The following is a 27099-nucleotide window of genomic DNA, read 5'->3' on the forward strand; positions in this document are numbered from 1 at the left end:
TCCATCGAGGGGCACACCAGGGGCAGCAAAGCACATTGGAAAGTCCCAGAAAATGAGACAGGCTGTCTGGGCTCTGGTGCCTCCAGCTTTGAGACTCTGGAGAGCTCCTTCACCCTCTGAGCCTCTGCTCACCTGTGCAGGCTTTTTGGGAGGGTTTCATCTAGCTACATTACCTCTCTGACCTCACCTGCTGGGGCTTTCCTCTTTGCTCATTTTGCTTCAGCCAGATGTTTGCTCAAGCAACCTCAGTACTTGAGCTCTGGCTAAGAAAGCATTCAGAGCCAAGATTCAAATACAAGGAAAAGTTTATTTAGCAAGTCACAGATGTTGAACAAGTGAGCCACGAAGAACTGAGCTGCATGCACTCAGGGAACAAGTTACAAAGCCAAAAGGGCCCTTGGAGCTTAGGAGAAAGAGAGAGGCATGGAAAAGGAGCCTGGGGGGAGGGGGTGGGGGAAGACACAGGAGTGCTCCATAGAGAGTTGCCTAGCCCTGGGTCCTCATCTTGAGGGTGTTTATCTGGAGGTCTCAGGGGAGGATCCCAATAGAACAGTCATCAGCTTTCCAGGCTTGTACTTTCAGGGTCCTGGTCTCTACTGATTGGTTGGCCCCAGGGCAGGGGGTCATCAGTCCATGCTGCTGGTCCTGAGTCAGCCAAGGCATCGCTTGTGGCTTGTCTTGTTTTGCTGCTTTTCTGGGCCTGGAGCTGAAACACAACTAAGGTCTAGATGTATTTGATGCCGGTGGCAACCTCACTGTCCTAGGGGCTTAACGATTAAGGGCTATTTTCCAGCTCCCTTGTTCATTCCCCCCCCCCCCCAAGGGGATCTAATCCTCATGACTAGCAACATCCCAGAGGAGGAAAGGTCAGGGAAGGGTCCAAACCACGAGGCCAGCAGTAGGAAAGGTCAGGGGGCCTAAACCTGCATGAAGGGTGATATACCAGGGGAGGAAAGGTTATCCTGTGGGGAGGTCCTTGTTTCCCCAGTTTTGCCGGTTGCTAGGCACTGAGGCTTTCAGCCCTGGTGACCCTCTGTACCTGGCCTATCACCCTTGCTCTGCCCAAGCCTGTCTAACTGCCTAACAACCCTGCTCAGGGGACACAGGCTACAGCATCCTCTCTCTCTCCCCGCACGCCCTCTAATGTTCCTCCTACAGCCTTTACAGACTAACTTTATGTACTAATCTCACTGATAATTGTATCTCCCCTGATAGAATGCGAACTCCAAGTACTTATCTGCTTTCACTTCACAGCCTGTGCCTTGGCAAGGAGGAAGTGTAACACTGGTTGAACTAGGAAACAAAACCCACTTTCTGTCCCACAACAGAACTAGAATTGGGACCTCGGGCTCTAAGCCTTTGCCTTCTTTTTCCTCCTCCTTTTATCTCAAAAAAGACTAGGGCACAAAATTTAATGGGGTGTCAAAAAACTCAATTAATTATTGTTTTCAAAAATCAAGATTAATGCAAAAAAGATGATCAAAATATATATTTTTAGCCGAAATCGGTTTGGCTCAGTGGATAGAGCGTCGGCCTGCGGACTGAAAGGTCCCAGGTTCGATTCTGGTCAAGGGCATGTATGTACCTGGGTTGCGGGCACATCCCCAGTAGGAGATGTGCAGGAGGCAGCTGATCGATGTTTCTCTCTCATCGATGTTTCTAACTCTCTATCTCTCTCCCTTCTTCTCTGTAAAAACTCAATAAAATATACAAAATATATATATATATATATATACATATATATATATTTTTAAAGTAAGACATGAGCTGACCCTGCACTTGCATGACTCATCTCACCCTAATCCCAGCAGTTTTTATTTAAAGTTTTTGTATTTTGTTCATCATGGATTTATTTTTTTCCATTAATTTTGATATTTATTTTAAATATATATATATTTTTTTATTTCAGAGAGGAAGAGGGAGAGAGAGAGAGAGAGAGAGAGAGAGAGAGAGAGAGAGAGAGACAGATGACGAGAATCACCCATCAGCCTCCTGCACGCCTCATACTGGGGTTCGAACCCGCAACCGGGCATGTGCCCTAACCGGGAATTGAACCATGCCAGCCAGGCTAATTTTGAACTTTTAAAAATATTGTATTAAAATATTTATCGTGATGGTTGAGTTGTTGCACCCAAATGGCTCACCATTCTGTCTTTTCTTCTCTCTCCTGGGGAAAACCGGCACCGACGCCGGGGCGGTGCGGAGCTCTGCTAAGCGGCCGAGCTCCCCCGACCCGCGCCCGCCCGCCCCGGTGAAGAAGGGGCGGGAGCTGACCTTTCTTATCACCCGCGTGGAAACATCCAATTAAGTCCCCCGCCCGCGGGAGACCTTTCCCAGGGCGGCCCGCGCCTCCCGAGGCGCTGAGATAGCCGTGGTAGCCACGGCCTCGGTGACCTTTAAGGGGCTGGGAGGAGGGAGCGGGCAAGGCGGCCACGCGTCTGGCCGGTCTGGGCGGAGATGCCACGGTTTGGGTCGCTCCCGGGCTGGTATCGGGCTGGGCGCTGGGACTGAGATTGAACCTGGCCTCGGTTCCCCAAGTCTATCTCATCGTCACAGGGCGAGGGGGAGAGGGAAAGAGCCCCCAGTGACGTAATCGAACCCCGAGTCCGGCCTCCGCCGCTAGCGTCACAGACGAGCAGGGCTGCGTCACCGCATTCCTCTCGTGACTTTAGTGCGGGAGGCCATGAACTGGCCCACGGGGGAAAGGAGACGTCTGAAGAGAGCGCTCTCTTCTTCCTCACCCTTGTATTTGGTAAGACGTTTTTAGTACACAGGAGCGGACTACCACTCCCAGCTAGCCTTGCGTGCTGCGCATGCTCGCGGCCTCCAGTTAGAGAGCGCGGCAAACCTTTAGGGGAGATTGACGTCCTTTTAGTCGAAACAGAGGGCAGTTTTACAGCCGCAAGCCATAGGCCCCACCCCTTTATTCTTAGCCGCTGCTTCCTTGCGGGAATGACGGGCTCTGCTGCCTTTGAGGGTTCAGTTTCCTTTGATGGACATTCCTGCCGATTAATCAGATCGCCGGAAAGTCAAGAGGGTGTTGAAAAGCGTGCTTTAGGACCAATAGCTTAGCAGCCGGGCCCAGCACTGTCCAATCACTCCTCCCGGCGTCGCCAATCACCCGGGACCCCGCCCTTGCCCGTGACGTAAGTAGGGTGGGTAGCAACAGTTGCCCCGGTGAGGGAAACGGAGGCGCCATAGCCACGGTAGTCGTGGCGACCAAGCAACCCGGCAACGCGAGTCAACAACAACAACCGCCCGGCCGACCCCCACCCCCACCCCGATCCCCGACCCGGCCCGGGGACCCCGGCACGTTCTGTCCCCCTCCCAACATCGCCTCCGAGACCTCTGGAAAGCCCTTCTGCGGACAGAAGTGGGGAAAAGCCAAGGTAACCCGGACGGCCGGGGTGGCGGGCCGGGGAGGACGGCGGGGCTCCAGCGGCGGGTGTCGCTGTAATCATAGTCCCGGGGGAAGGGGCGGACGGTCAAAATGGCGGCGACAGTCGGGGCCGTGGGGGAGGGGGGCCGGGGCCCAGCTGGGGTGACACCACCCGCCCTAGGCCCCGCGGCCCGGCCCCCGCGAGGGGCGGGCGCTCGCTGGCCCACGGCGAGCGGAGGTCGACGGGCCCCAGCGGGGGGCTTTTATATATTAGGAGGTGTGGAGGGGCGGGTCTCGGGAGGTTGGGCCAATAGGAGCTAAGGAGGGGCGAGGCGGGGCCGAGGTCGGTGGGCGGGGCCAAGCCTTAAGGTGTGGGCGGGGCCGTCCTGTGCACCCTGGAACCGGGTGGGGCAGCTGTCGCGGGGCCTTACCGCTCTCCCAGGCGGTGGTAGGCCACCTGTGCCTTTTCTCTTTAGAAACCTCCCTAGTTGTCCCCAGGACTCAGTGCCAGCCATAGCTGCTGAGTCCTCAGTTTTTCATCCTGTAAAATGGGGAGAACCCCCCCATTTTTTTGCATTTTAAGGATTCCTAATTCTTTTCAAGACTTTCTCTAGGGTTCATCTTTGAACTTTTACCCCATCTACTGTTTCTGAATGTGTTTGATAGATTAACTATTAGCTAGTTTCAATTTCAACCCTGCAGTTTCCTCCGAGATCTGCCTTCTCTCTGAGAGGAGGCAAAATTTCGTGGGCTAGGAGTATGGCTTTAGCCTGGAAGATTTGATTTGCAAAAATCGAAGCTGATGGTAGGGAAGAGTGATCTTGAATGACTGAGTTAGAGGAACAGAAACTTGATTGCTTCTCTGGGGGCTGCTGTCTTAGACCAGGTGGGACCATTCCTAGCTGTTCTGCCCATCCTGGTCTCCCTTTCTGGGAACGGGTAGCAAATGGTGCCTGAGGAAGTTTCTTAGATTTATTACGCTTCTTCTCTTGGCGAGACACGTTTTTGTGTCAGTCAAGTTGGTGTCAGTTGGGTCACATGTTACTGAGGAGGTACCAGCCTCCAGGGCCACGTGGGCAGGAGGGAGCGGTCACTGAGGTCAGCGGGAAGGGGAAGTGAGTGTTCCACATTTGTTAGAGGAGAATCGAGGGACTGCTTTGCCAGACGACAAGAGCTGCCAGCTTGGGGAAGAATTTTTTTTAAGCCAGCCAGGCCAAGTCCACTTTCCCTAGCCTCCATCTTGCTTTGGAGTTTAACATCAGCAGAGCTGAGTGGCTATGTGCAAACTGCCACTTTTTAAAAAAATCTTTTTTAATAGGTTTTTATTGATTTTTCATTTTTTAAAAATATATTTTATTGATTTTTTACAGAGAGGAAGGGAGAGGGATAGAGAGTTAGAAACATCAATGAGAGAGAAACATTAATTCAGCTGCCTCCTGCACACTCCCCACTGGGTATGTGCCCGCAACCAAGGTACATGCTCTTGACCGGAATCGAACCTGGGACCCTTGAGTCCACAGGCCGAAGCTCTATCCACTGAGCCAAACCAGTTAGGGCTGATTTTTCATTTTTTTAAGAGAGGAAGGAAGAGGGGGGAGAGAGAGAAACATCAATCGGCTGCCTCTCATCGGCACTCCAACTGGGGATCAAACCCGCAACCTAGGATGTGCCCTGACTCGAAATCGAACCAGTGAGTTTTCGGTGCACAGGATGACACTCACCGCACTGAGCCGTACCAGCCAGGGCCAAACTGCCACTTTTTTTTTTTTAAATATATTTTATTGATTTTTTACAGAGAGGAAGGGAGAGAGATAGAGAGTTAGAAACATCGATGAGAGAGAAACATCGATCAGCTGCCTCCTGCACATCTCCCACTGGGGATGTGCCCGCAGCCCAGGTACATGCCCTTGACCGGAATCGAACCTGGGACCTTTCAGTCCACAGGCCGAGGCTCTATCCACTGAGCCAAACCGGTTTCGGCCAAACTGCCACTTTTAAGATCAATCAAACTTCAAGGAGAAGGATCGCATTTCAGGCGCTCCCAAAGCGCCGCCCCCCCTCCCCCCCACTCCCCTGAGAATTGAAGATAAGGCTAGGGCAGGGGGTTCACTTCTGCAGGGAATTTTCCTAGGCCAGGCCCTCTGAGAGTTGGTGTAAGACCCCTTGAAAGTTAGAAAATTTTCAGTAAAAATCTAGAAATAACCAAATTGCCAGAAAGATCACCACCTATTAGAAAAGCAAATTTTGAGCAGAAAGAGATGATTCTGATTATCTATTCTTGACTGTCACCCACCTCCCATAACTTTTACTTTTTTTTTTTTTTAATATATACTTTTATTGATTTCAGAGAGGAAGGAAGAGGGAAAGAGAGATAGAAACATCAATGAGGAGAGAGAATCATTGATCAGCTGCCTCCTGTACGCTCCCTACTGGGGATTGAGCCCACAACCTGGGCATGTGCCCTGACCGGGACTCGAACCTGTGACCTCCTGGTTTATAGGTCGACACTCAACCACTGAGCCATGCTGGCTGGGCAACTTTTACACTTAAAGGGCTCAAGCCCAGAGAGTCATTTGACTATGGTAGGAACACTGGTTTGGTTTGCTTGTCCTTGAAACAATCAATTTGCTTTCTAGCTTTGCTCTTGGGCAAGATACTTAACTTCTCTGGGCTCCAGTTTCCTCCTATCTGAGCTGGGGGGCAGTGATCATTGGTAATGATTTTAATCTCATGTTACTGTGCTGTGGGTTCCATGAGAGATTACAAGTTGAGCATCAAATACACAGTAATTGCTCAAATTATGTTAGCTGTTACTGTTATGATTGTCACTTCCTGCTCAGCCCTCAGAATTACACTGTTTGCATTTATTTTTATCGTTTTGAATGGGGTGAGAGCCTAGTGGCTTGAAAGGTTGATTCGCTTGCTGGGCTGTGGGGCTGGTGACAGGGATCTCAGGAGCTAGATGCCAGGACTACTCTCCTAAGGCCCTTCTCTGGCTTTAGGAGAGTAGCCAGAAAGAAAAATTGTCCCAGGCCCCAGGCCCCCACTCAACCCCAAGCTTTCCAGGAGTCAGCTGGGTAAGCTGGGGGGTGTGGATATCATGGGAAGGGTATTCCTGGAGCTGAGGTCCTTGCCCTCCCCTCCCCATACACCCCCCTAACATTTTGGGGCTGAGGATAGAGGATGGGCCAGGCACCAGGGACGTGGCCTGCAGATAACAACCGCACAGTATATGTTATTCCTGATCTAGGGGCTCATTCTAGACCAGGAGGCATCATCCACCTGTGTAACACAAGCCTGCTGCTGGCAGAAGGCAGTAACTTTTTCTTTCTTTCTTTTTTTTTTTTTTTTTAGAGAAAGTAGAAGGAGAGAAGGAGGGGGAGAGAGACAGATAGACAGACATCAATGTGTCCATCTTTGGTTGCCTCCTGCATGCACCCTGATCGGGGCTAAGGAGTGAACCCAAAACCTAGATACGTGCCCTTGACTGGGAATTAAACCCATAACCCTCCAGTGCTCTGGCTGATGCTCTAACTGCAGAGCCCCACTGGCCAGGGCAGCAATAACTTTTTCACAAAGTCTCACCAAGCAGTAAATTCGAACCGGCTTTTCTTTTTTTAAAAAAATATATTTTATTGATTTTTTACAGAGAGGAAGGGAGAGGGATAGAGAGTTAGAAACATTGATAAGAGAGAAACATTGATGAGCTGCCTCCTGCATGCCCCCTACTGGGGATGTGCCCAAAACCAAGGTACAAGCCCTTGACCGGAATCAAACCTGGGACCTTTCAGTCCACAGACTGACGCTCTATCCACTGAGCCAAACCAGTCAGGGCTCTAACTGGATTTTGACATTCACTAGCAGTGTGTCCCCAGCCCATGGACACTCATTTGACAGTAAAAGTTGCGCCCCCACTGTGGTCTAGGAGCTGGGGTTGGAGTGATGGACAAGGTTGGCAAGATCTCTGCCCTTGGTGTTATGAGGGAAGAGGAATTATAAGTAAGGAAATAAACAAACAAAGAAATACAGGGCTAGGAATCAAAAAACAGGAGTATGTGTTCCAGAGTGCTGGGGGGAGGGAGACTTGAAATATAAGAAGGTGACAAATGAGCTGGGACCTGAATGAAAAAAAGGAGCCAGTGATGGAGGTGGAGGTGAGGAGAGCATACTTATAGGGCAGTGATGGCGAACCTTTTGAGCTCGGTGTGTCAGCATTTTGAAAAACCCTAACTTAACTCTGGTGCCGTGTCACATATAGAAATTTTTTGATATTTGCAACCATAGTAAAACAAAGATTTATATTTTTGATATTTATTTTATATATTTAAATGCCATTTAACAAAGAAAAATCAACCCAAAAAATGAGTTCGCGTGTCACCTCTGACACGCGTGTAATAGGTTCACCATCACTGTTATAGGGGGAAGAGCTGGTGCAAAAGTCTTGAAGCTGGAGGATGGCTGGAGCATTTTAGGAATGAGAGATATTGTGGCTAAAACATCCAGAGTGAGAAAGGCAGGGACTAGAGGGGCCAGATCCCACAGGACCCTATAGGTCATGGGAAGGGCTCTGAATTTTACTTATTCTCTGTGATGGGGAGCCTTGGAGCCTTCTGAATACTGTTTGTATTTTCAAGGGATCTTATGGATTATAGAGGTAAGAGTGAAGCCAGGAGCTAGTGACAAGGCTGAGGCAGGGATCCAGGCAAGAGATGATGGCTGCTCAGACTTGCATGGTGTTGATGAAGATGGAGAGAAGTGCCCAGCCTTAGGATATATTTTGGAAGAATTAATGACAAGTCTTTAGAAATTAACGGGGTATAGAGAATGAGGGAAACCTACATCATTATAGTTAACTTCCCCATCCCCTGTAAGTTCCTTATTGAAGCCAAACTATAGATGAGGAGGGTGAGTTTTCTTTCCCTTTCCTTGGAAGGGCCTCATCTAAGATGTAAAACATTTGGTTATAGGATCTGGTGTCCAAAACAGGCCACCAACTAAGGACACCACCTGTTTTTGTATGGCCCATGAGCTAAGGATGATTTTTACATTCTTAAATGATTGGGGGTGGGGGGGTTAGGAATCAAAAGACAACTGATAATATGTCATGACATGAAAATTATATGAAATTCAATCTCAATGTCTAGAAATAAAGTTTTATTGGCACAGAGCCACACTTGTTTACATATCATCTATGGTTGCTTTTACACTATAATAGCAGAGCTGAGTTATTACAACAGAGACAGTCTGCTCACAAAGCCAAAAGCATTGACTGTCTGGCCCTGATCTAGAGTCATTCTCCAAAAACATAGCTGTTGCCTTTGAAGACAGGTGCAGCCATTGTTGTTTTTCTTGGTAGTTTCATTGCCAAGGAGTAAATTTGCTTAGTTATTCCTTTGTTTCGTGTGCTCTTCTCCATCAAGAAAGGGGTCTCTGTTCAAAAAGATGAGGAATGCCTCATGCTGTATAGACATTTGTGACCTATTCCTCTTTAGGGACCATCCTAAATAACTCTGCTTAACCTGGTCATCCACAAATGGGGGGAAAAAGCGTTCCCTGGTCAATAATTATGGGACATTTGGCATCCTGTATAGCCCCTCCTGGAGACTAACAATAACAGTTCTGAGAAGGCCTCTAATATAAAAGTTGATTGAACTGTTTTATCCATTCTCTCTCCCCTCCCCTGAACTCAGCCTTTTGGCCCTCACTGCCTCCTCCTCCTGTCCCTGAATGGAAGGGAGGAGGTCTTCAGGTTTTGTATCTCAAGGAGAAGAAACCAACAGAGTGTGTGGAACTTTTAAAGCCTTTTTCTGGTGAGAGGGCCACAAAGGACCAGCTCTCCTAGGGCTGAGAAAGCCCAGGCCAGGATTACTCAAAAAGTGCCCTCAGGACTACCTGCCTCAGAATCATCCAGGGGTAGGGTAGCTCAAGCAACAGACTTCAGGGCCATTCCAGACTCTGGGCAGCAGGACCTGGGAACCTGAATTTACTTAGCTCCAAGTGATGCTGATGACATCAGAATCGGATTCCCCCTCAGTGCCTCCTTCCAAGTGCTCGAGAATGGTGCCTATCTCCTTACCCTTCATCCACACCAGGCACAGATATTTGTTGAATGAATAATAATAGCAGCTTCCAGCTTGGCCAATGTGGCTCAATGGGTTGAACATCATCCCATGCACCAGGAAGTAACTGGTTCGATTTCCAGTTGGGGGATGTACCTGAAATGCAGGCTTGATCCCCGGTGTGAGGTATGCAGGAGGCAGCCCATTGATGTTTTTATCTCTCCCCCTTTCCCTTCCTCTCTCTCTAAAATCAATTACAATTTTTTTAAAAAAATAGCAGCTTCCATTTCTCAGTGTTCATTGGGTGCTAGGATGATCTCATCAGATTTTTACAACAGCCCTATGAATCGGCCGTTCTCATCACACCCAGGTGTTCATGAATTAAGAGACAGGCCAGGTTCATGTCGAGGTGGATCTGCCACAAGGCACTTGGGTGATGATTTGCTATAGTGCCTTGAACACGAGCGCTATGCCAGAGTTTGGACTTAATGGCGTGAGGAGCCCCTGGGAGGTGACCTCTCTAATGATAGCAGGAAGGAGTCTGGGGAGGGTGGAGGTTGGAGGGTGGAGGCCATGTGTGTGGCAGACAGCAGCCTCTTGCCTCTTCAGGTGGGCAAGCTCCCCAGGCTGCCTGAGTTACCAGCAGGGAATCACTGAGACTGGCCACCCATCCGCAGTGCCCGGTGGACAGCTCCCCAACTGCCTCTGCCCCTCTGTTCCTAATGACCTGGCCTGGTAGGTAAGGTAGCCCCAGGGCTCTGCCAGCTCTGCCTATGCCAGCCAGCGGAGCCCTACAGCTCCTCCCCAGCCTACCCTAAGCCCAGCAAGTGGGAACACCCAAGTGCAGACAGAAGCCCCTTTTCCTTTGTGCTCCACGGCCAAGAGGCAGGACCTGGCGGCTCTTCCTCTTTCCTAAAGCTTTGTTAGAGGGTCCTGGATAAAGTTATGGACCAGAGCCATTTCCTAAGTGCTTATTCTGTGCTAGGTGCTTAGCCAAGCTTGCCCACTCAACCAGACTGAACTCTTCAGCCACCCTGCCTTGTAGTCCTGCCGTCCTCCCATTTTATAGACGGGACACTGGAGGCCCAGGGAGGGGAGGCTCTTTTTCAAGTCACACGGCTAGGAGATAGCCAAGTTCATGTCCTGACTTGGACAGGAAGGGAAATAAAGGGAAACTATTGTGCTGCCCAGCATCCCTCAGGCTGCTCAGGTGAGCTCCCTGCTCACCATTTCTGCTGCTTTAATAGGGGCCCAGGGCAGGTGGCTAACCTCTGGGAGCAAGGGGTGAAGGGGAGGGGAGGAGAGAAAGGGTTCCCTCAGGTCTCCTCACCTGAAAATCTACTGATTGTGAGAAATAAATGAGCCCGGCTCCCTGAGTAGGGCTGGGGGCTAAGAGGGCATCTGGAGGTCAGAGAGACCTGGGTTCAACTCCTTCACTCCCTGTTGCTGCACAACCTTCAGCAGCTCACCCCAGAGCCTAGCTTTGCTCATCTGTAAAATGGGCATGGTGGCTCCTCCTTCACTAGGCTGCTGCGAGGAGGCAATCACAGCAAAGAGCTCCTGGGGCTTCTCCTCAAGGAGCAGCAGTTGTTTTTCTCCTCTTTCCTCTTAAAAATCCCATTCTTTTTTTTTTTTTTAAATATATTTTGATTTTTTACAGAGAGAAAGGGAGAGAGATAGAGAGTTAGAAACATTGATGAGAGAGAAACATCGATCAGCTGCCTCCTGCACATCTCCCACTGGGGATGTGCCCGCAACCCAGGTACATGCCCTTGACCGGAATCGAACCTGGGACCTTTCAGTCAGCAGGCCGATGCTCTATCCACTGAGCCAAACCGGTTTTGGCAAAAATCCCATTCTTAAGTTGGATCTCAGGCAGGGCTGTCAAACTCAAATCCAGGGGCAAGGTGGGGCAGGGCCATGAAGGTGTGGGACTGGAGCTTTACCTCTGAACCACTCAAGCATTTGTTCACTGATCTTAGATGCCCAGGAGCTGGGGATGGAGTGCATTGGGAGAGGGGGGACAGAAACTATCGGCCCATCCCCTGCAGAGGCAGTCTGGCAAGAGGGATGCCTTGCCTAGCCCTGCATCTGGGAGAGGAACCATGACGGGTTAGCAGCCAGAAAGGCTGCCTCTGCCTAGTCAGATGGGCCTCAGAAGTAGCAGCGGCTGCTGGGCCTGCCCTGTGGCCCAGAAGCTCACATCTGGTGTGTTCACCTATAACTGCCTCAGGCAAAGGCCTGATAGCTTCTGTGGCCATAAGCAGTTTGGGGGAGGGGTTGTGGACTCAAATACCTTTCTGGTACCCCACTGGGAATGATACCCAGCCAAGAATCCAAGCCCAGATGGTGGGCACATAGGAAGCTAGCATGGGCTGGCTGGTAACTTGACCCAAGACTTTCCTTTCCAGCAATTAGCTGATCAGTCAAGTGCTCAGAGCACCCAGGGTTCAGCCTTGCTGCTTCCATGCTCTGTGGCCTGGGGCAAGCTCTGTAACCTTTAACCTCTCAGCCTCTGCTCCTCATCTGGCATTCTGAACCCAAACCCAGATGTGATTGTTGCACAGTTTAAAATGAAATAATGTAAAGCACAGTGCCCAGCCTGTAGGAACCCTCAGAGCACTGTACCATTTGTCCCTGGGTGAGGGCCCAACTGAGTTCCTCCTGGCACAGGGGCCCCCCAGGCACCAGGGGCTGGGACAGAAGAAGACAGGAGTCCTGGGCAGGGATAAGTGGAAGAGGTGCAGACCCACCTCGGTCCATTCCCAGTGCCTCTGTAGTGATGGGTTGGTTACATTTGGCCGCCAGCCTCGGTATTTAATTAAGTCAGTGATGAACCCAAATGTGTCTCTAGGGAGCCAGGAGCTGTCCCTGGCTTCCTCTGCCTGTAGATTAATTTTTTGTTTTTCCTTCTTTTGTTGTTTCTTTTTTTCCTCTTCCCCCCTCCCCTTCTTCCCAAGGAAGAAAAAAAAGCCTTATTTATTATCATTTTCCCCACTGTTGGCATGGCAACACAGGCGTACGTTACTGAGCTACAGGCAACCCCGCAACCCTCCCAGCCGCCACAGGCCCAGCCCCAGCCACCGCCATCAGCGGCGCCCCAGCCCCCTCAGCCACCTGCCACTGCCGCCACCCCCCAGCCTCAGTACGTCACCGAGCTGCAGAGCCCCCAGCCCCAGGCACAGCCACCGGGCAGCCAGAAGCAGTATGTGACGGAGCTGCCGGCTGCCCCCACGCCCTCACAGCCAGCGGGCACACCTGCCCCATCCTCAGTGTCCCAGCAGTACATCGTGGTCACCGTCTCTGGTAAGTGGACATGTGTGTGGGGCCAGGGTGCTCTTTAAACAACTCTAAGAGGAGCTTTGGGGAGCATCCTGGCAGTGAGGGCTGTCACTTACTGTGCCTGTTATCAGGGTGGCAGCTTTCAAACTCTCCAGGATTCCCAGGTGAGACTTGGGGAACATCTCTGGGGAAGGAGTGACCAGGCCAGACAGGGAGGCCTCTGTGCCCCCGACTCCTCCCCACCAGGGTAGCTCTAAGAGCGGTTCCTGTCTATACCCAAGTGAGATGTCACTTGAAGAAAGGATTGGGCAGTGGAGTTAAAGTTCATAAACATCTGCTGGAGAGGAGGGCGAGCACACGGCCGCTGTGCAGTCGTCCTGGCCTCATTGCACACCAGCCCCTTGGCTGCCCTGCCTCAGTTTCCTCATCCAAAAAAGGTTCCTAATGGTTTCATGCGCTCAGGGGATGTGTGTGAGGTGGGGGCAATTCAGGGAGATTGGCTGGAGGGCCTGAAGGCATCACCTCCCTCCGTTCTCATTTCATTTTTGGCAGGACTTGGGCCAAGCAGGGCTCTTGGCTGGACAAGTTCAAGAGTACGTAGCCAAGAGCTCCTGTTCCTCACTGTGCCCACCCTGTAAAGCCATGGAGCAAATGACCAGGAAACTTGGGTCATGGCGCCTGTGCCGCCTTCCTAGAGCATCTAACCCATGCCCCCGTCTTACCAGGACAAGGCCAGACCGGGCAGAGGGAGCCCAGAGCAGAGGGTTCGGACAGGCGGTCACTCCCCTGAGGGGAAGTGTATAGCTCAGACCAGGACTGGGCGTTGTTAGTGGTTTCCAATGTGCTCTGAGGAGGGGGGAGGATGCAGCAAAACTCCCAGTTGAGGCTGGCCCAGATCTTTTGGAGTGAAAAAGGAAGTGGCAGGAGGTCACAGTGCATTTTGGGGGCTGTGGAAGGAGCAGATCAAGACTGAGTTTAGGACCATAGATGATAGTTAAATATGTGGCAATTGACATGACTCCATGGGACTAGGACAGATGCAGCTGGGGCCCTGGGCAGCTTCCTGGAGATTCCTGGCAGTGTCAGTGTCCCCAGAGAGGGCCAGGGGGTGGGGCACGCAGGAGCTCAGAGCATTGGCGCTTTACCACACAGATGGTGTGGAGGGATGGTACATGAGAGCCATGTGGAGCACACTGGGTTGAGGCCAGGCCATGGGCATGGCCAGGGTTTCCAGGCCACAGATCTCTGGTGGGTTCTCAGTGCTGCCCAGCAATCCTGCTATATCTTCTCACTAGCATACCTCCCACTGTCCGAGAAACCCACTTCCCCTCTGCCCCCTAACCTCTATCACCTCCATCTCTGTGTTCTTTACCCCTGACCCTGCTGCTGACCGCACTGGGGACGGTGTCATCATGTGATGAGAAGGACCCCACTCCCTCCCCCAGCCAGCCTCCCAGCTCCATCTCATCCACCGGCTTCACCTGTCCCAGGCCGCCCTCTCTGTGACTTGCTCCTGCCATCTCAGCCTCGTCCTTCGATCCCTATCTTGCATTCTTTCTCACCTGCCCACAAAGATGGAACAGCTCCCATTTTAACCAGGACCCCCACCCCCAAGCCCTGCATCCCCTCCAGCTGCCACTAGTGTCTTCCCTTTAAGTCAGAATTTCTCAAAGGATTTGTCTTTCCTTCCTTACCCCAAGCTCTCTCCCCAGCCACCCATACCTTTCCTTCCAGAGATGCCCTCTAGACCTGGTCTCCACCCACCTCCCTGCCACTCCTCCTTCTCTGTCGCCTTTGCTGCTTCATTCTCATCTCTCTGGCCTCATCAGCAATGACCTCATCAGATCTGGGGCCTCCTCTTCACTCCAGTGACTCATCCTTCACTGGGGCCTTGTCTAATGTCTCTGCTTTTAATGCCACCTCCATGCTGACAATACCCATATTGAGATCTGTGCCCTGGGCCACAGCCCGGAACCCCAGGATCCTGTGTCCAGCTTCCTCTGACCATCTACTCAGTTGAATAGGCCTCTCAAGTCACCATGGCCAAATGGGACTCTAGATTCCCCCCAGTTCAAACCTGCCCTCCTTTGAGCCTTCCTCGTCCTCATAAACACCACCCCCAGACCCGGGTCAGCTTTGATTCCTCTTACCCATCCTCCAGCAAGCAAGGCCTCTTGGCTCCCCCTCCTAAATCCAGCCATCTCTCCTGCCTCCATGGCCCCCGGCATGGTCCAGCTTCCACTCTCACCCTTCACAGTCCTCCCCCTACAGCAGCTAGGGGGAGCCTATTGACAATAGTCATAGGTCCCTTAACATTCCAGCTCAACCCAGCTGATTACAAGGCAGGTGACCTTGGGTACTCTCTGAGAAACCCTGGCCTGGGCTTTCTGGGTTCTAGGACATCTGCTCCTTTGGGCGCCTCCCATAAGAAAGGGCTTTAAACTTTCCACACTTGCTGTGCCCCTGCAATGAGCACCCAACCTCCTGACCCTGGCCTGCAAGTACTGCTGGCTGCTCGGCCCCACCTGGCCCCCCTGTGCCCTCAAACCCTTGCTCTAGCCTCACTGGCCTACCTGCAGCTCTACAAACCCACCAGGCTCGGTCCAGCCTCAGGGCCTTTGCACTCTCAATGCTCTCTGCCTGGAGCACTCCACCCTAGATCTTCTGGAGTTTCATCCCTCCTGTTTTTCCAGTCTCTGCTCAGATGCCACCTCCCTGACGCCCTCACGGGCACTCTCACTCCTTACCTCTTTACTTTGCTTTATTTTTCTTAGTATCATCACCTGTAGTGATGACAGTGGTGATATCTACCTCCATTATCTATGCGGGCGGAGCTCTGTCTACTGAGTCTTGGTGGAATGGTTGGTGAACTCCCATATGAATGCTGGCCTGACCCCGTGCAGCCCTCACAACCGGTCAGCCCCTGGGCCACCAAGAGCAGGTGGGAGGCCTTCCGTGGCACAGATGGAGGGCTTTGCTCAGCTCCAGGGCATTGCTTGGCTCTGGACCTCCTGGGTGCTGGCTTTAGCTGCCTTCTGGTCTAGGGTCTCTAGAGCAAGGGTCTAGAATGGGCACACAACTCCAGGCCCCAGAACTCCCCAAATCCCAGCCCATCCCCTCTGTTCCCCTCCGTTCCTCCAGCTCCTCCAGTTCTTCCTGGAACTACCCCCACGGAGGCCCTGTGCTTAGAGGTCAAGGTTATGCATGGTCTCCTGGGTCTCAGCAGGACTCTTACTAGCTGTGGGGCTGGGGAAGTGGTCCCCAGTCCTCCCACCGTGCTGCAGGGCGCTCTGGGCTATTGGCATGACTCTTGGGATCCCTTCTTTGGCAGTGGCATAATCATCTTTTACAGTGGTCTTAGGAGATTTCTTTCTTCTGCTGCTCCTGGATCTGGCAGGAATGAGTTATCCCCAGAAGAGTGTCTGGGTGATGTTTCCTAGATCTGTTCTGAGGAAGGGGAGGTTGGCTAGCACCCTGCAACTGCACTTGCTGCTCTGTCGACCCCTCCCCCATCCCCTTGCAGTGATTTCCTCGGGGGTCTACTGTGACCTTCTTCCAGGTTAGTGTCTCTTTGTATCTAAGGGTGGCCTTTGGGCCATGTGAGCCAGTCCTGGGGTAGGGAGGTGGAGCTGTAAGTGACACCAGCAAATGCAGCAAGGTGCCTGGGGCTCCTCCAGGGCCAGAAGCAATCTGAGCTGACCAGGGACCCAGGCAGTTTCAGGGAGGGGGCAGGGAAGGGCCTGGACCCAGACTTGGAGCCCAGGCTGGCAGCCAGCCAAGGCGGCACCAAAAGGCAGGTCATCCATCTCTGTCCTCGTGGGCTCTGCCCTACGGTGACTTTGGAGGTGATGGGAAAGCAGCTCAAGTTTCTCTGCTAAGAAACAATCTTCTAGATCCATGAATCCCATCTTCAGAGGCCACCAGACTCTTGCCAGAAACTCGAGGTGGAAAGAGGGCTCTGTGGGTCCTGGCAGTGTCCCCAGGACAGTGACACCAAGCCTGCCTGCCAGGGATGGGGCTAGCCTGGAGCAGGGACCATGTCCAGCTTCTCTTCCCTGCTTTTCTTTCACTTGGAGTCCTTGGGAGTCCCAAAGACTTGCGTCTGAGAGAGGGGCATAGAGGGTGGGGTGTGTGGTTTCCTCACCGAGGTCAGGACCGACAAGGGACCCAGGACCATGGGAGCAGCAGAGGCCTAGAGGTCCCCCTCCCCCAAGTTCTGACTGAAATCATCCCTGGGAGCAAAGGACTAGGAGGGAGAGGGCCACACTACCCCATCTATTGTCCATGGGGAATGGGCCTCTCTCAGCTTCCCCCAAGTAGCTCATGGCATTTGAGGTATGAATAGATCTTGAAGGGGAAGTTCAGGGTCCAGGGAAGATGAGATACTCACCAGACTGAGGGACAGGAAATCAGCTGCCACTTCCTGACTAGAGTCTTGAGACAGTGGGGCCCTCCCTGATCTCATGCACATGCCTAGAATGGAGATGGCAGATAGACAGATGCAAACGCTCTCAGACTCCCCACTTCCCGACACACACACCTTAGGCAAGACACGGGCAGACAGGGGCCGCACAGGAAGCCCCTCATCAGGAATAGACTCTGACACCTTACCTGCTCATCTTCCTTTGTCCCAGCCTGGGGGCCACCCCAGACACAGGAGATGAGCAAGACTGCTTCCCAGGCGTCCCTGTCCCAGTCAGATGTCTGATATTCTGAGGGTCCCGCTCGAGGATCAGCCTTGGTGTTTTCATCAGAGCCTCTGGGCCTAGAAGGTGTCGGGGACCAGCCCTCCCACCCCCTACAACTCACTGCCCACTCCGCGCCAGGCCAAACCTGCCACAGGCCTCCTTGGTTGGGCATCATCCCTTGGGCTGGGCTCCTCACGTGACTCAGGGTTTTCTCAGGTTTCTTCCAGGGGGGCCTCTCAGGGAGGGCCTCCCTCACAGCTCAGGAAAGATTCCAGCAAAACAGGAATCCATGCTTTCTGGAACTGGCTGCAGAGGCAGCTGGCCAAGCAGGCCTGGGGTTATTCTAATGCCGGCCCCAAATGTGACCAATGGGAGGCTTCCCCCAATACCTCCTCCCACATCTGGCCACTACTCCCTACTACCTAACACACATATCATGTGCTCTGCTCCAGACTTGGCCCCTGAGGTCCTTGCGTCTACCTGGGATAGCCCTTTTGCTCTGGCTGGGCCCTTCTCCTGATATTTCCACATAACCAAGGCCCAGCTCCTTGCTTTGGAGGCTGAGGCTCCACGCTGGGATGCTCTGGACCTTGTGTTGTTCCCATAGGCCCCTGTACCCACATGCCTGAGTCTGCACACCACTGCCCATGGGGCCTCGCCCAGGTGTGACCTACGACTCGGTTCCATGCATAGTGTGAGATTCATGTGGGCACAGACATGGGCCGGTGTCCTGGCCTGCCTGTTCCCAGCTGGGTGACCTCGGGCAAGTCAGTTTCTTTCTTCCAGTCTCTGTAGCCTTATCTGAAATTAGGGGTAATAAAAGTTCCTTCCATCTCCAGCTGCCCAGGAAGACCCTAGTACAGCTCCTGGGGCACCAGAAGCACTATAGTTAGTCCTAGCCTGTCGTAAGTGTTTCCCTCCACGTCCTGCATGGTTCAGGGTTCGGGTCTGGAAGAGGAGCCGCACAACAAATGAAAAAGAAAAGACACGAGATAATTTGGGAATATTGGGGGACCAGGCGAGCGAGTCCAACTCAAGAGGAAGGTGCTCAGGCCTCACCAAGCTTTTTATAGTGAGAGGTAAACAAGGTAGTGGTTACCAAAGTCACACTTTTCTTGTGAGTTCCACTTGTTTACACCATGGTTATACTTCCTGCACTTCCTCAGCCCATTAGATTCCCAGATAAGATCTAGGGAGTGTTATAAGGTCAAGCCTAATTATGCTAAGAGGACTGTGCCCTCTAAGCTAGGACTTGTTTGTGACTTTGCCAGCAGGTCAGTCCGAGGCTTAACCCTATATCAGTTTCCCACACTAGCCCTCCTTGTCCACCCACCCCTGCCCCCAATCTTGCCAGGGGACCCAGGTAGTGGAGCTGGGACCTTGGCAGCTTGTGGCAGCACATTAGAGGGCAGGCACGTATGTGCCCCCAGCCCCACCCCAATCTCTGGAACTGTTGGGAGCAAATCAGGCCACACAGAGGGGCAGGATAAGTGGCTCCCTGGTTGGGGTGAGGGTCTCCCAGCCCACACCTTTCAGGAACACTTCACCCTCCATGCCCTCGCCCCCCCAGCCCTCCTTAATCACTCAGTGAAATGTGCATGAAACTCTACCTGTGCCGGTCTGATAGTATCTCTGGGTACCAGCCTCCCTCCTGTCCCTGCAGTGCAGTCCCAGCCCCAGCCCCAGCCCCTTGGAGGCCCTGCTTGGCCACACCTGCTGGGAGGGAAGTGTTTATTCCAAGAGGGCAGCTGGAGCTCTGCTTCCACTGGGGGGATTAGCTCTCCAAGGTTGCAGGTATAATAAACCTGCCCTCGAGCCCTGCTGTTTCCAAAGAGGTGGGCCAGGAGTGAGGAGCACAGAGCAGGCTCCCCCAGACACAGGAGGGGGGACGGACGGTGAGGGGGCACCATGTTCTATGATTGCCTCTTCTCGGCTGCCCTTCAACGTGAGTACCAGCCTGCCCCACTCCACTGAGGACAGAAAGGCTGGGTCCGTGGAGAGGGAGGGGGCTCTCAGTCTCTGGCCTACAAGGTCTGCTGGGGCCACTCTAATCAGCTGCAATTCCTGGGAAGCCACAGGCCATTTCAGGGAAGGTGGCCGCAGCACCTCTTCCTTCCAGGGCTACCGAGGTGGGAGGCCAGTCACTGCCTGGCTACAAGTCCTGTCTGTTGGGAAAAGGGGGTTCAGCCCTCCAGGCCTCCACTGCATCATGGCTTTCTGGTTACCCCTTCCAGTCTGGCTGTGGGATAAGGAGGGTGGGGGTGGGGCTGCTTCTGGATATAAGGGTCCTTCTGGCCTCCACCCCAATGAACATGGGCAGGGCTGACCAGGGGGCAGGCAGGACTCTTGCAGAGGCCTGGCCCCATCAAGGGTCTGCCTCAGATTGTATCATCCCATGCACATGGGCTCAGGCTCAGGGTGGGAGCAGGGACAGAGGCAGAGCAGACCCTATGACTCCTCCTCCCAGAAGGTGCCATGCGGGCCAGTGAGACTGTGTCAGAGGCCAGCCCAGGCTCTACGGCCAGCCAGACTGGAGTTCCCACTCAGGTGGTTCAGCAGGTGCAAGGAACCCAGCAGGTAGGACACACCCCTTCCCAGGGCCAGGTGGGAAGGGCACATGAGGGAGGCAGTGGGGCTGTGGCTAAGGGTACCTGGCCTTCCCTCCTGATCCACTGCCAGAGCCATCTGCTTACCTGTCCTTATTAAGATGTTCATTTCAGCTGCCCCTCCAGCCACCTGGGCTGGTCCTCATGGGGAAGTCCCCACAACTCAGGGCTTTCCTTTTTGCCCCCGCAGCGGCTGCTGGTCCAGACAAGTGTGCAGACCAAGCCAGGCCACATGTCACCCCTCCAGCTCACCAACATCCCCGTGCCCCCGCAGGTAAGTCTTCCATGTCTGGCCCTGGCCCTCACAGCCTTCCCAGGGTGCAGAACCAGCCCTTGATAGCCTTCGGGGATCTGCCCTCACCAGCATCTAGGACATGAGCCCATATAGGGGCTGCCCCACCCACTGCTTCCAGCCGGTGAGACTGTTAGTCGGGGCTCATCAGGGAAGGAGGAGCCGCACAAATCACCTTAACAGAAAGAACTACGATTGGCGGTCAGAAAGGTGGCTTGCAGGTCAAGCTGGTCCCCAAGCAGAGAACCCAAGGCCAGTTTAGGTGCCGACAGCCTGTAGGCAGCACAGGGACTGCAAGAGCTCTGCTCTGTCCCCTGGAAGGCGATAGGTGGCATGCCGGCCTCCGTACAGACCAGGACAGTCCTGTCAGGTTCAGGGGTGAAACTCCCTGGACACAAACCCTGGCTCTGCTGCTTATGGGCTCCAAGACCTCAGGCAAGCACAATTGCTGTACTGGGCCTCACTGTCAGCCTCTGAAGTGGGGATAAGGACTGTGCTGCATCGGGGCTTGTCTGAGAGATTCCGTGAGCTAAGCATGCAGCACTGGGATGTTGTCTGGCTCTACACAGATGCGCGTTAATGCTCATTAAAACTGTGCAGATTGTCATCAGTGAACTGTGGTGCTTCTCCCTCCCGGCTCCAGGCTCTCCCCACGCAGCGGCTGGTAGTGCAGAGCACAGCCCAGGGCGTCAAAGCAGGCCAAGTCTCCCTGACAGTGCATGGCACCCAGCAGGTGCACTCACCCCCTGAGGTAGGTGGTGGCTCTGTCAGCTACCTTCCCCACTTCCTTCTCCCCAGGTTAGCCATGTACCCCCATAGTATACTTGGAGCTCCCGCCCCCCTCCTAAGCCCACTTGCTCTCCAGAATCCTCCAACCCTCTCCACCCCCAGCTCTGATACCCTCTTTGACCCCGGGCAGGGTGGCTTGGCTGCCCAATTCCTGATCCTGCCACCTTCAGGAGGAGTTAAGTTTCCTCCCCCACCCTGAGTTGAGATGGGCCTCAGCTCCAGCTCAGGAATGCATCACACGAGGCAAAGTAGACCCCTCTGCCCTCTACAGGCTGGGTAGAGGCACTTCTCAGACCACAGGGTAGGATCTGGGGACCCCCAAATATCTTCAAGAGTGTTAGAAGCAGGTAGGCAGGCCATGGGGCTGGAGCATGGGTGTCCACATTAGGAGCTTGGGTTCAGATTCCCTAGCTCAGCCATTTTCTCCTGGAGGACTCTGGGAAGGCCCTCAGAGCCTTCTGTGCCTAGAGTTTTCTACATATAAAGTAGCTAATGATACCAGCATGGCCCAGTGCTCACAGGGGCTCTGTAACCAGCTTACCCGGGGTCAGTGCCCGGTGCCACCACTCATAGCTGCGTAGCTCTGGGGCGTGTCCATTGCCATCTGTGCCTCAGCATATCTGGAAATTAGGTTGCCTTTCCTTACCTCAGGGCTGCGGCCTCTCCAGTTATGGAGGCAGCAGATGGCCTGGGCTGAGGCTGGAGTCCAGCTATCTTCACTGGGGAAGATGGGTCTGCTCACCAGCACCTCTGGGCTGAATCGCCAGCCGTACCCAGTAGTGGCCAGCTTGTGGCCAGGACTAGGCATTTGGGTGCACAGAATGCAGCCGGTTACCAGTTTAGGTGGTTGGGACATGCCCCCACTGGCTGTTGCCGCCCCTAGTAGCTCTTGGGGATAGCCCTCCTGAGAAGGGTTTTATCAGGCATCACTCCGTGTTTTCTTTCCTTGTAGCGGTCGCCAGTGCAGGCCAACAGTTCCTCCAGCAAGACGGCCGGGGCCCCCACGGGCACGGTGCCACAGCAGCTGCAGGTCCACGGCGTCCAGCAGAGTGTCCCTGTCACCCAAGAGGTGCCAGGCCAAGGCGGGCGGCAGCTGGGGCGAGGGGTCCTGGCCAGGCAGCCTCTGTAGCCTTCTAGGGCTGTGAGAGCTGGGCAGATGGGAGTCCTGCCACCGGGAACTTTGGCAAGCGCTTCTGCCCCTCTCCAGACCCAGCACCCTACTCTAAATAATGGCTTCTGTCCTGGGGCCTAGGGTCAGTGTGGTTGGAGCTGCTGTGAGGATGAAATGTGGTCCTGTGGGAGGCACCTAACCCTGAGCAGGCGCTAGAAACAACTTTGAGAAACAACTTTGACCTCTTTGGGCCGATTTGCCTGCAGGAGCCCCAAGGCCAAGTCCTGGCTCACTCCTAAGAGACTCAGGGAGAAGCCCTAGCCTCCAATCCGTTTCCAGCATTCTGGAGGAGGTGGTGCTCTGAGCCACCAGCCATGGTACCCAGGGCAGGTTAGGTGAGAGGTGAGGGTTGTCTGTCATCTGGTTGTTATCACTGACACTGGTGCATTCCCAACCCTCAGAAACCGGATAAAAGCATAGATCCTCTCCCCAAAGGAAGCAGAACTGTACCCCAAAGGAATCACAGATATTCTGCCTGGCACCACAGCCCCTCTGAATATCCAGACCTGGGTTTGAGTCTATGCCCCACGACTCATCACTTCCCTACCCCACCCCAGCCTCTGTCCCTCACTGTGCCCTGAAGGTGATACCTGAATCCCCAGCATGGAAGTGAGGACAGTGGGAGTCCTGGACATGGGAGAGTGGGATAAGCCTGAAGGGAGTGGAGCCAGAGAGCAGGGACTCCCCCAGCCAGTTTCTAGTTCATCTCTCAGCCTTGTCACTTCCCCTCAGCCTTGCCTTGCTGAGCCTGGATTCCACACCTGGGACAGTGCCCAGGGTCAATGTGGTAATGAACCTGGAAGGCACTTGGTGCAGCGCCGCTATGAGAAGTTGGAGAAGGTGGCCTCTTTCTTACCACGCTGCTCCCAGGCTTATATGAGTGCATATGGGCCGGGGGTGGGTGCTTAGGGATGGGTTTGCCACCATCATTGCCATTATCACCGTGGTCTGATTCCCTTTTCCCTCCCCAGAGGTCTGTGGTCCAGGCCACTCCGCAGGCACCCAAAGCCAGCCCTGTGCAGCCACTCACGGTGCAGGGGCTCCAGCCAGTTCATGTGGCTCAAGAGGTACTATAGCTCCCCCACCTACATCTGGGCAGACTGGGGCTGGTCCTGGGCTGGACTGGGGAGGATTGCAGGCCCCTCAGGCCGCAGGGAGGGAATAGAGCGCCCCCTGGGGTCCTAAGGGCCTAGCCCCACACTGGGCTCCACCTCTGGCTGTGGGCTTCCCCTTCCCTGGCACCTGGCATTTCAGGGCCCAGGTTTTGCTGAGAGAATAATCTGGGGTCTTACCGGAGCTCAGCATCCCGGGGGGCGGAGGCCTGAAGCCCTGGTTACCCCGCAGTGTCTCTGTTTGTCCTCCAGAGCTCAGGCAGTCAGTTTCCCGCTAGGAAGGCAGAGCAGCGAGAGCGCAGGCCCACGCCGCCGCCGGAGCCGCCACCCCGGCCGCCCACGCCCGGGCCCGGGCCTGGCGCGCTGGCCCCGGAGCCACCGTCGCTCCCACCCGCGTGCAGCGGCGAGGTCCCGCAGCTAGACAGCCCTGAGCTGCTGCCGCCCCATTACGATCTGGGCGCTGAGCAGTGGGTGGAGCTGGTGGGCGTGCTGCCCCCACACCTGCTCCTGCCGCAGCAGAAAGTGGTCCTCGAGCCACTGCCCGGGCTCCCGGCCCCAGCCAGCCCCGACCAGAGGGTCAGGATCCAGAGAGTCCCCCAGGTGCTAGTGTTCGGCACGGCTGCCACGGCCCTCAAAGTAGGTGGAGGGACAAGGGGCGGGCGGGGGCGGGTTCCGCTGGCCCCGGCCTGCGCCCGGCCCCTTAGGCCCTGGACACCCCCTCAGGCCAGCCAGTCTTGGGGACCCACTTTTGACTCCCTCCCCAAAGCCAGTTCCAGGTCCCAGGCTCCGCCCCACAGAGGGGTGGGGTATGTAAACCCCGCCCCTAAAGCCCTGTGGGAGGTTCCAAGTTCCATCGTACAAACTGGGCCCCACTCCCGAACCCTGTCTCTGCCCCTAAATCCCGTATTAGATTTCCCGGTCCCACCCCTGCAAACCAGGGGTCAGCCCCTAGTGCAGACTCCATCCATGAGGCCCTGTCTATAGTTCAAGGCTCTGGCTTTAGCGACAGCCTTGTCCCAGTGGTTGGCTCTGCCCCTGGGGTCCAGCTTTCACACCCACAGCAGAACCTGTCTGGGCTCCCCTCTGTATGTCCCGCCTCAGGCCCCACCCTTGCTGTCCCCAAGTGGAGCAGAGTCCTTTTTTCTGACACAGCTCTGCCTGATTCCCAGCCCTGGCAGAGGCCGCAGCTCCTGGGCTCTGACTCCTGGTCCTGTTTATTGTGTGTTCAGAGAGCCCAGAAGTGCAGCCTGCCAGCCTGGGAGCCAGGTGACCGGGGAGGCTGGGTTGCCACTAGCCTTTCAGGGGCAGAGGAGGAGGAGCTGGTTCACCTTTTGACCCTCTGCATGCTCTTTGTCCCGCGGCAGGTGCAGCAGCTCCAGCAGGTACCTGTCCCACATGTGTACTCCAGCCAAGTGCAATATGTGGAGGGCGGTGACGCCAGCTACACAACCAGTGCCATGTGAGTGGGGGGAAAGCTGGGGAGGAGACAGGATTAGGATCATAGGTCTGCTCAGGAACCCCCAGGACTGGAGGGCCCAGTCCCAGTCCTCAGGGGACCAGCCGGCCCTCAAGGCCTCAGGTGACAGACAGATGGTGGGTGCTCCCCCGGGGCAGCCAGGAGCCACAGGCAAAGGTGAAGCAGGGAGGACCTATAGGTTGGGAAAGGGATCCAGCATAATAACCTAGGGCTTTGGAGTCAGATGGGCCTGGTTTGTAGCCTCCTACAAAAACAATTTTTAATTAAAAATTTTACAAGATAAAAATTTCTAAGGAACATGGAATGTTAAACAGTAAAAAAGAAATTGCCTCCACTCTTTAATCCCCACCTTGCCCAGGGCAGGCACTCTGGCCCATTTTTTTGTTTCCTCCCAGAGATAATCTGAGAATAGAAACCACCCTTTCTTTGTTCAGAAATAGAGGCAGCATGTTCTATCCCTTATTTCTTTCCTCAATGTGTAGCTCAAATCTTGCCCTCTATTTGCTCATATGGGTCCGGGTTACCCTCTTTCGACACTGTGAGTACTCCACTGTACAGACAGAGCATGAACAACAAAGCCAGACCCCACCCAGCTGACACATAGGTGACTTCCACTCCCTGGGACTGCGCATGGCACATGAATTCATGTCACATCAGGTAGATGTTCCCCAGGCCTGCCCTAGCCCCAGCCCAGGATCCTCTACATGCCCCCTTCCCTCTTCCATCCCCCATAGTAACAATTCCAGGACTATAGTTACTGTTTTTTTCAGTTTTTAGATGTTTCATTAGGTTTTATTTGCATTTTTCTAATTTTTTCCTTATATCTCTGCCACCTTCCCCTGTGGGCATGACGCTGGTGGTCCCCAGGTCATGATGCTGTGGCTACCCTCAGGGGCATGGCCCCAGCACCTGCGTCATGATTCATGGCATCCAGCTACCTCACAGTTCTACTGATGTAATTCTAACGCTGCCAGCCTCCTAGCTGTGCATTTAACCAGTGCTGGCAGGGACCACAGAGGGACATTGTAGAGAGGAGACAGGCCCCAAGGGCCACTAGGATGTGAGAATCAGAGCTGAGCCATGAGCCCAGGCCTGGGGTCGCAGGGTGGCTCCATCTGCTTCCCTTGATAGTGTCTGTCCCTTGCTTCTGTTTGAATTCTTCCCTCTGTGATTACAGTATGTGTGATACCATGTGGTCCATTTTACCATCAGTTTTGCTATATGAAGTTCTTGGGGCACTGAATCTTCTGTCTCTTCCTCACAGTGGCTCATTCCTGGATTCCCAGCTCTTGATGGGCCTTTATCCCTGCCCTAGTAAAAGCCACAGCCTCTGTGCCTCTGTCCCTGTCCAGGCCAATACCAGAGATGCACACATTCATTCAGTCAGTCAGTCAGCAAATAGATGCAGTATTTTTTTTGGAATAAGTGATGCATGTGGGGAACTGGACTGGTCCTGGCTGTGGTCCCTGCCACTGGAATGTGTGAACACTTGCTAGTGACAGCTCAGGTCACCACTCTCGGTGTCACTCATTTGGTAGATGTGGGCATTTGATCAAGATCTGCATCCAGGTGTCTGAGGGGCAGGGCCACTCACCTCCAGTGGTTAGCCTCTTACCACTCTTGGACCCACCAACTCCCTCTCCTGGCTGCCCCCAGGGGCCCCTATGGATGGCATACAGATGGCAGACATAGATAAGAAATTCACCTTAATCTCCCCTCTCTTACCAACACACCGTCTGCACAATTCCCTCTTTTGTTCACCTAATGGAATGTTATGGAACTTGTCCTTTGGCAGGATCATAAGAGCTTCCTCCTCCACCCTCCTCCTCTCACCCCTATGTAGGATTCCATCACCTTTTACTTAACAGCCCACTGAAGATAAACCCAGTCATTTTTACTCTCCTGCTATAATTTGCAAGGCTTCCTTCATGAGATGGCTCCAACAACACCTTCTTTTTTTTTTTTTAATATATTTTATTGATTTTTTACAGAGAGGAAGGGAGAGAGATAGAGAGTTAGAAACATCGATGGGAGAGAAACATCGATCAGCCGCCTCCTGCACACTCCCACTGGGGATGTGCCCGCAACCCAGGTACATGCCCTTGACCGGAATCGAACCTGGGACCCCTCAGTCCGCAGGCCGACGCTCTATCCACTGAGCCAAACCGGTTTCGGCACAACACCTTCTAAGCCAGGGCTTCCCGTGCTGGCCTTCCTGTCTTTCTGGACTTGTAAAATTGAATG

The 27099-nt window shown here is 53.9% G+C and overlaps 1 protein-coding gene and 1 long non-coding RNA gene across 7 annotated transcripts in view; one reads left to right on the forward strand and one right to left on the reverse strand.

Annotated features, from left to right (window-relative positions):
- Nucleotides 1-287: 287 nt before the first annotated feature.
- LOC118652712 lies at nt 288-2757 on the reverse strand. Its single transcript, XR_004966683.1, has 2 exons — nt 2145-2757; nt 288-706 (listed from the first exon to the last, which is right to left on the reverse strand). It is a non-coding gene; the product is annotated as an uncharacterized LOC118652712 (long non-coding RNA).
- A 495-nt stretch (nt 2758-3252) lies between these two features.
- The window catches only part of RFX1 (regulatory factor X1), a 34376-nt gene continuing 10529 nt past the window's right edge, over nt 3253-27099 (forward strand). For 2 of the 6 annotated variants that reach the window (XM_036302789.1, XM_036302792.1), the window contains exons 1-8: nt 3253-3389; nt 12403-12744; nt 19876-19985; nt 20205-20288; nt 20950-21057; nt 22048-22164; nt 23238-23333; nt 24743-24837. In XM_036302789.1, coding sequence (XP_036158682.1) covers nt 12444-12744; nt 19876-19985; nt 20205-20288; nt 20950-21057; nt 22048-22164; nt 23238-23333; nt 24743-24837 — 911 coding nt within the window. In that variant the 5' untranslated portion in view covers nt 3253-3389; nt 12403-12443. Of the gene's footprint in view, nt 3390-12398; nt 12745-19875; nt 19986-20204; nt 20289-20949; nt 21058-22047; nt 22165-23237; nt 23334-24742; nt 24838-27099 lie in introns of those variants that run through there. The other 4 variants (XM_036302790.1, XM_036302791.1, XM_036302794.1 and 1 more) reach the window with 4 other exon arrangements.

This window comes from Myotis myotis, unplaced genomic scaffold, assembly GCF_014108235.1.
Source record: "Myotis myotis isolate mMyoMyo1 unplaced genomic scaffold, mMyoMyo1.p scaffold_m19_p_33, whole genome shotgun sequence".
Classification (NCBI taxonomy): Eukaryota; Metazoa; Chordata; class Mammalia; order Chiroptera; family Vespertilionidae; genus Myotis; species Myotis myotis.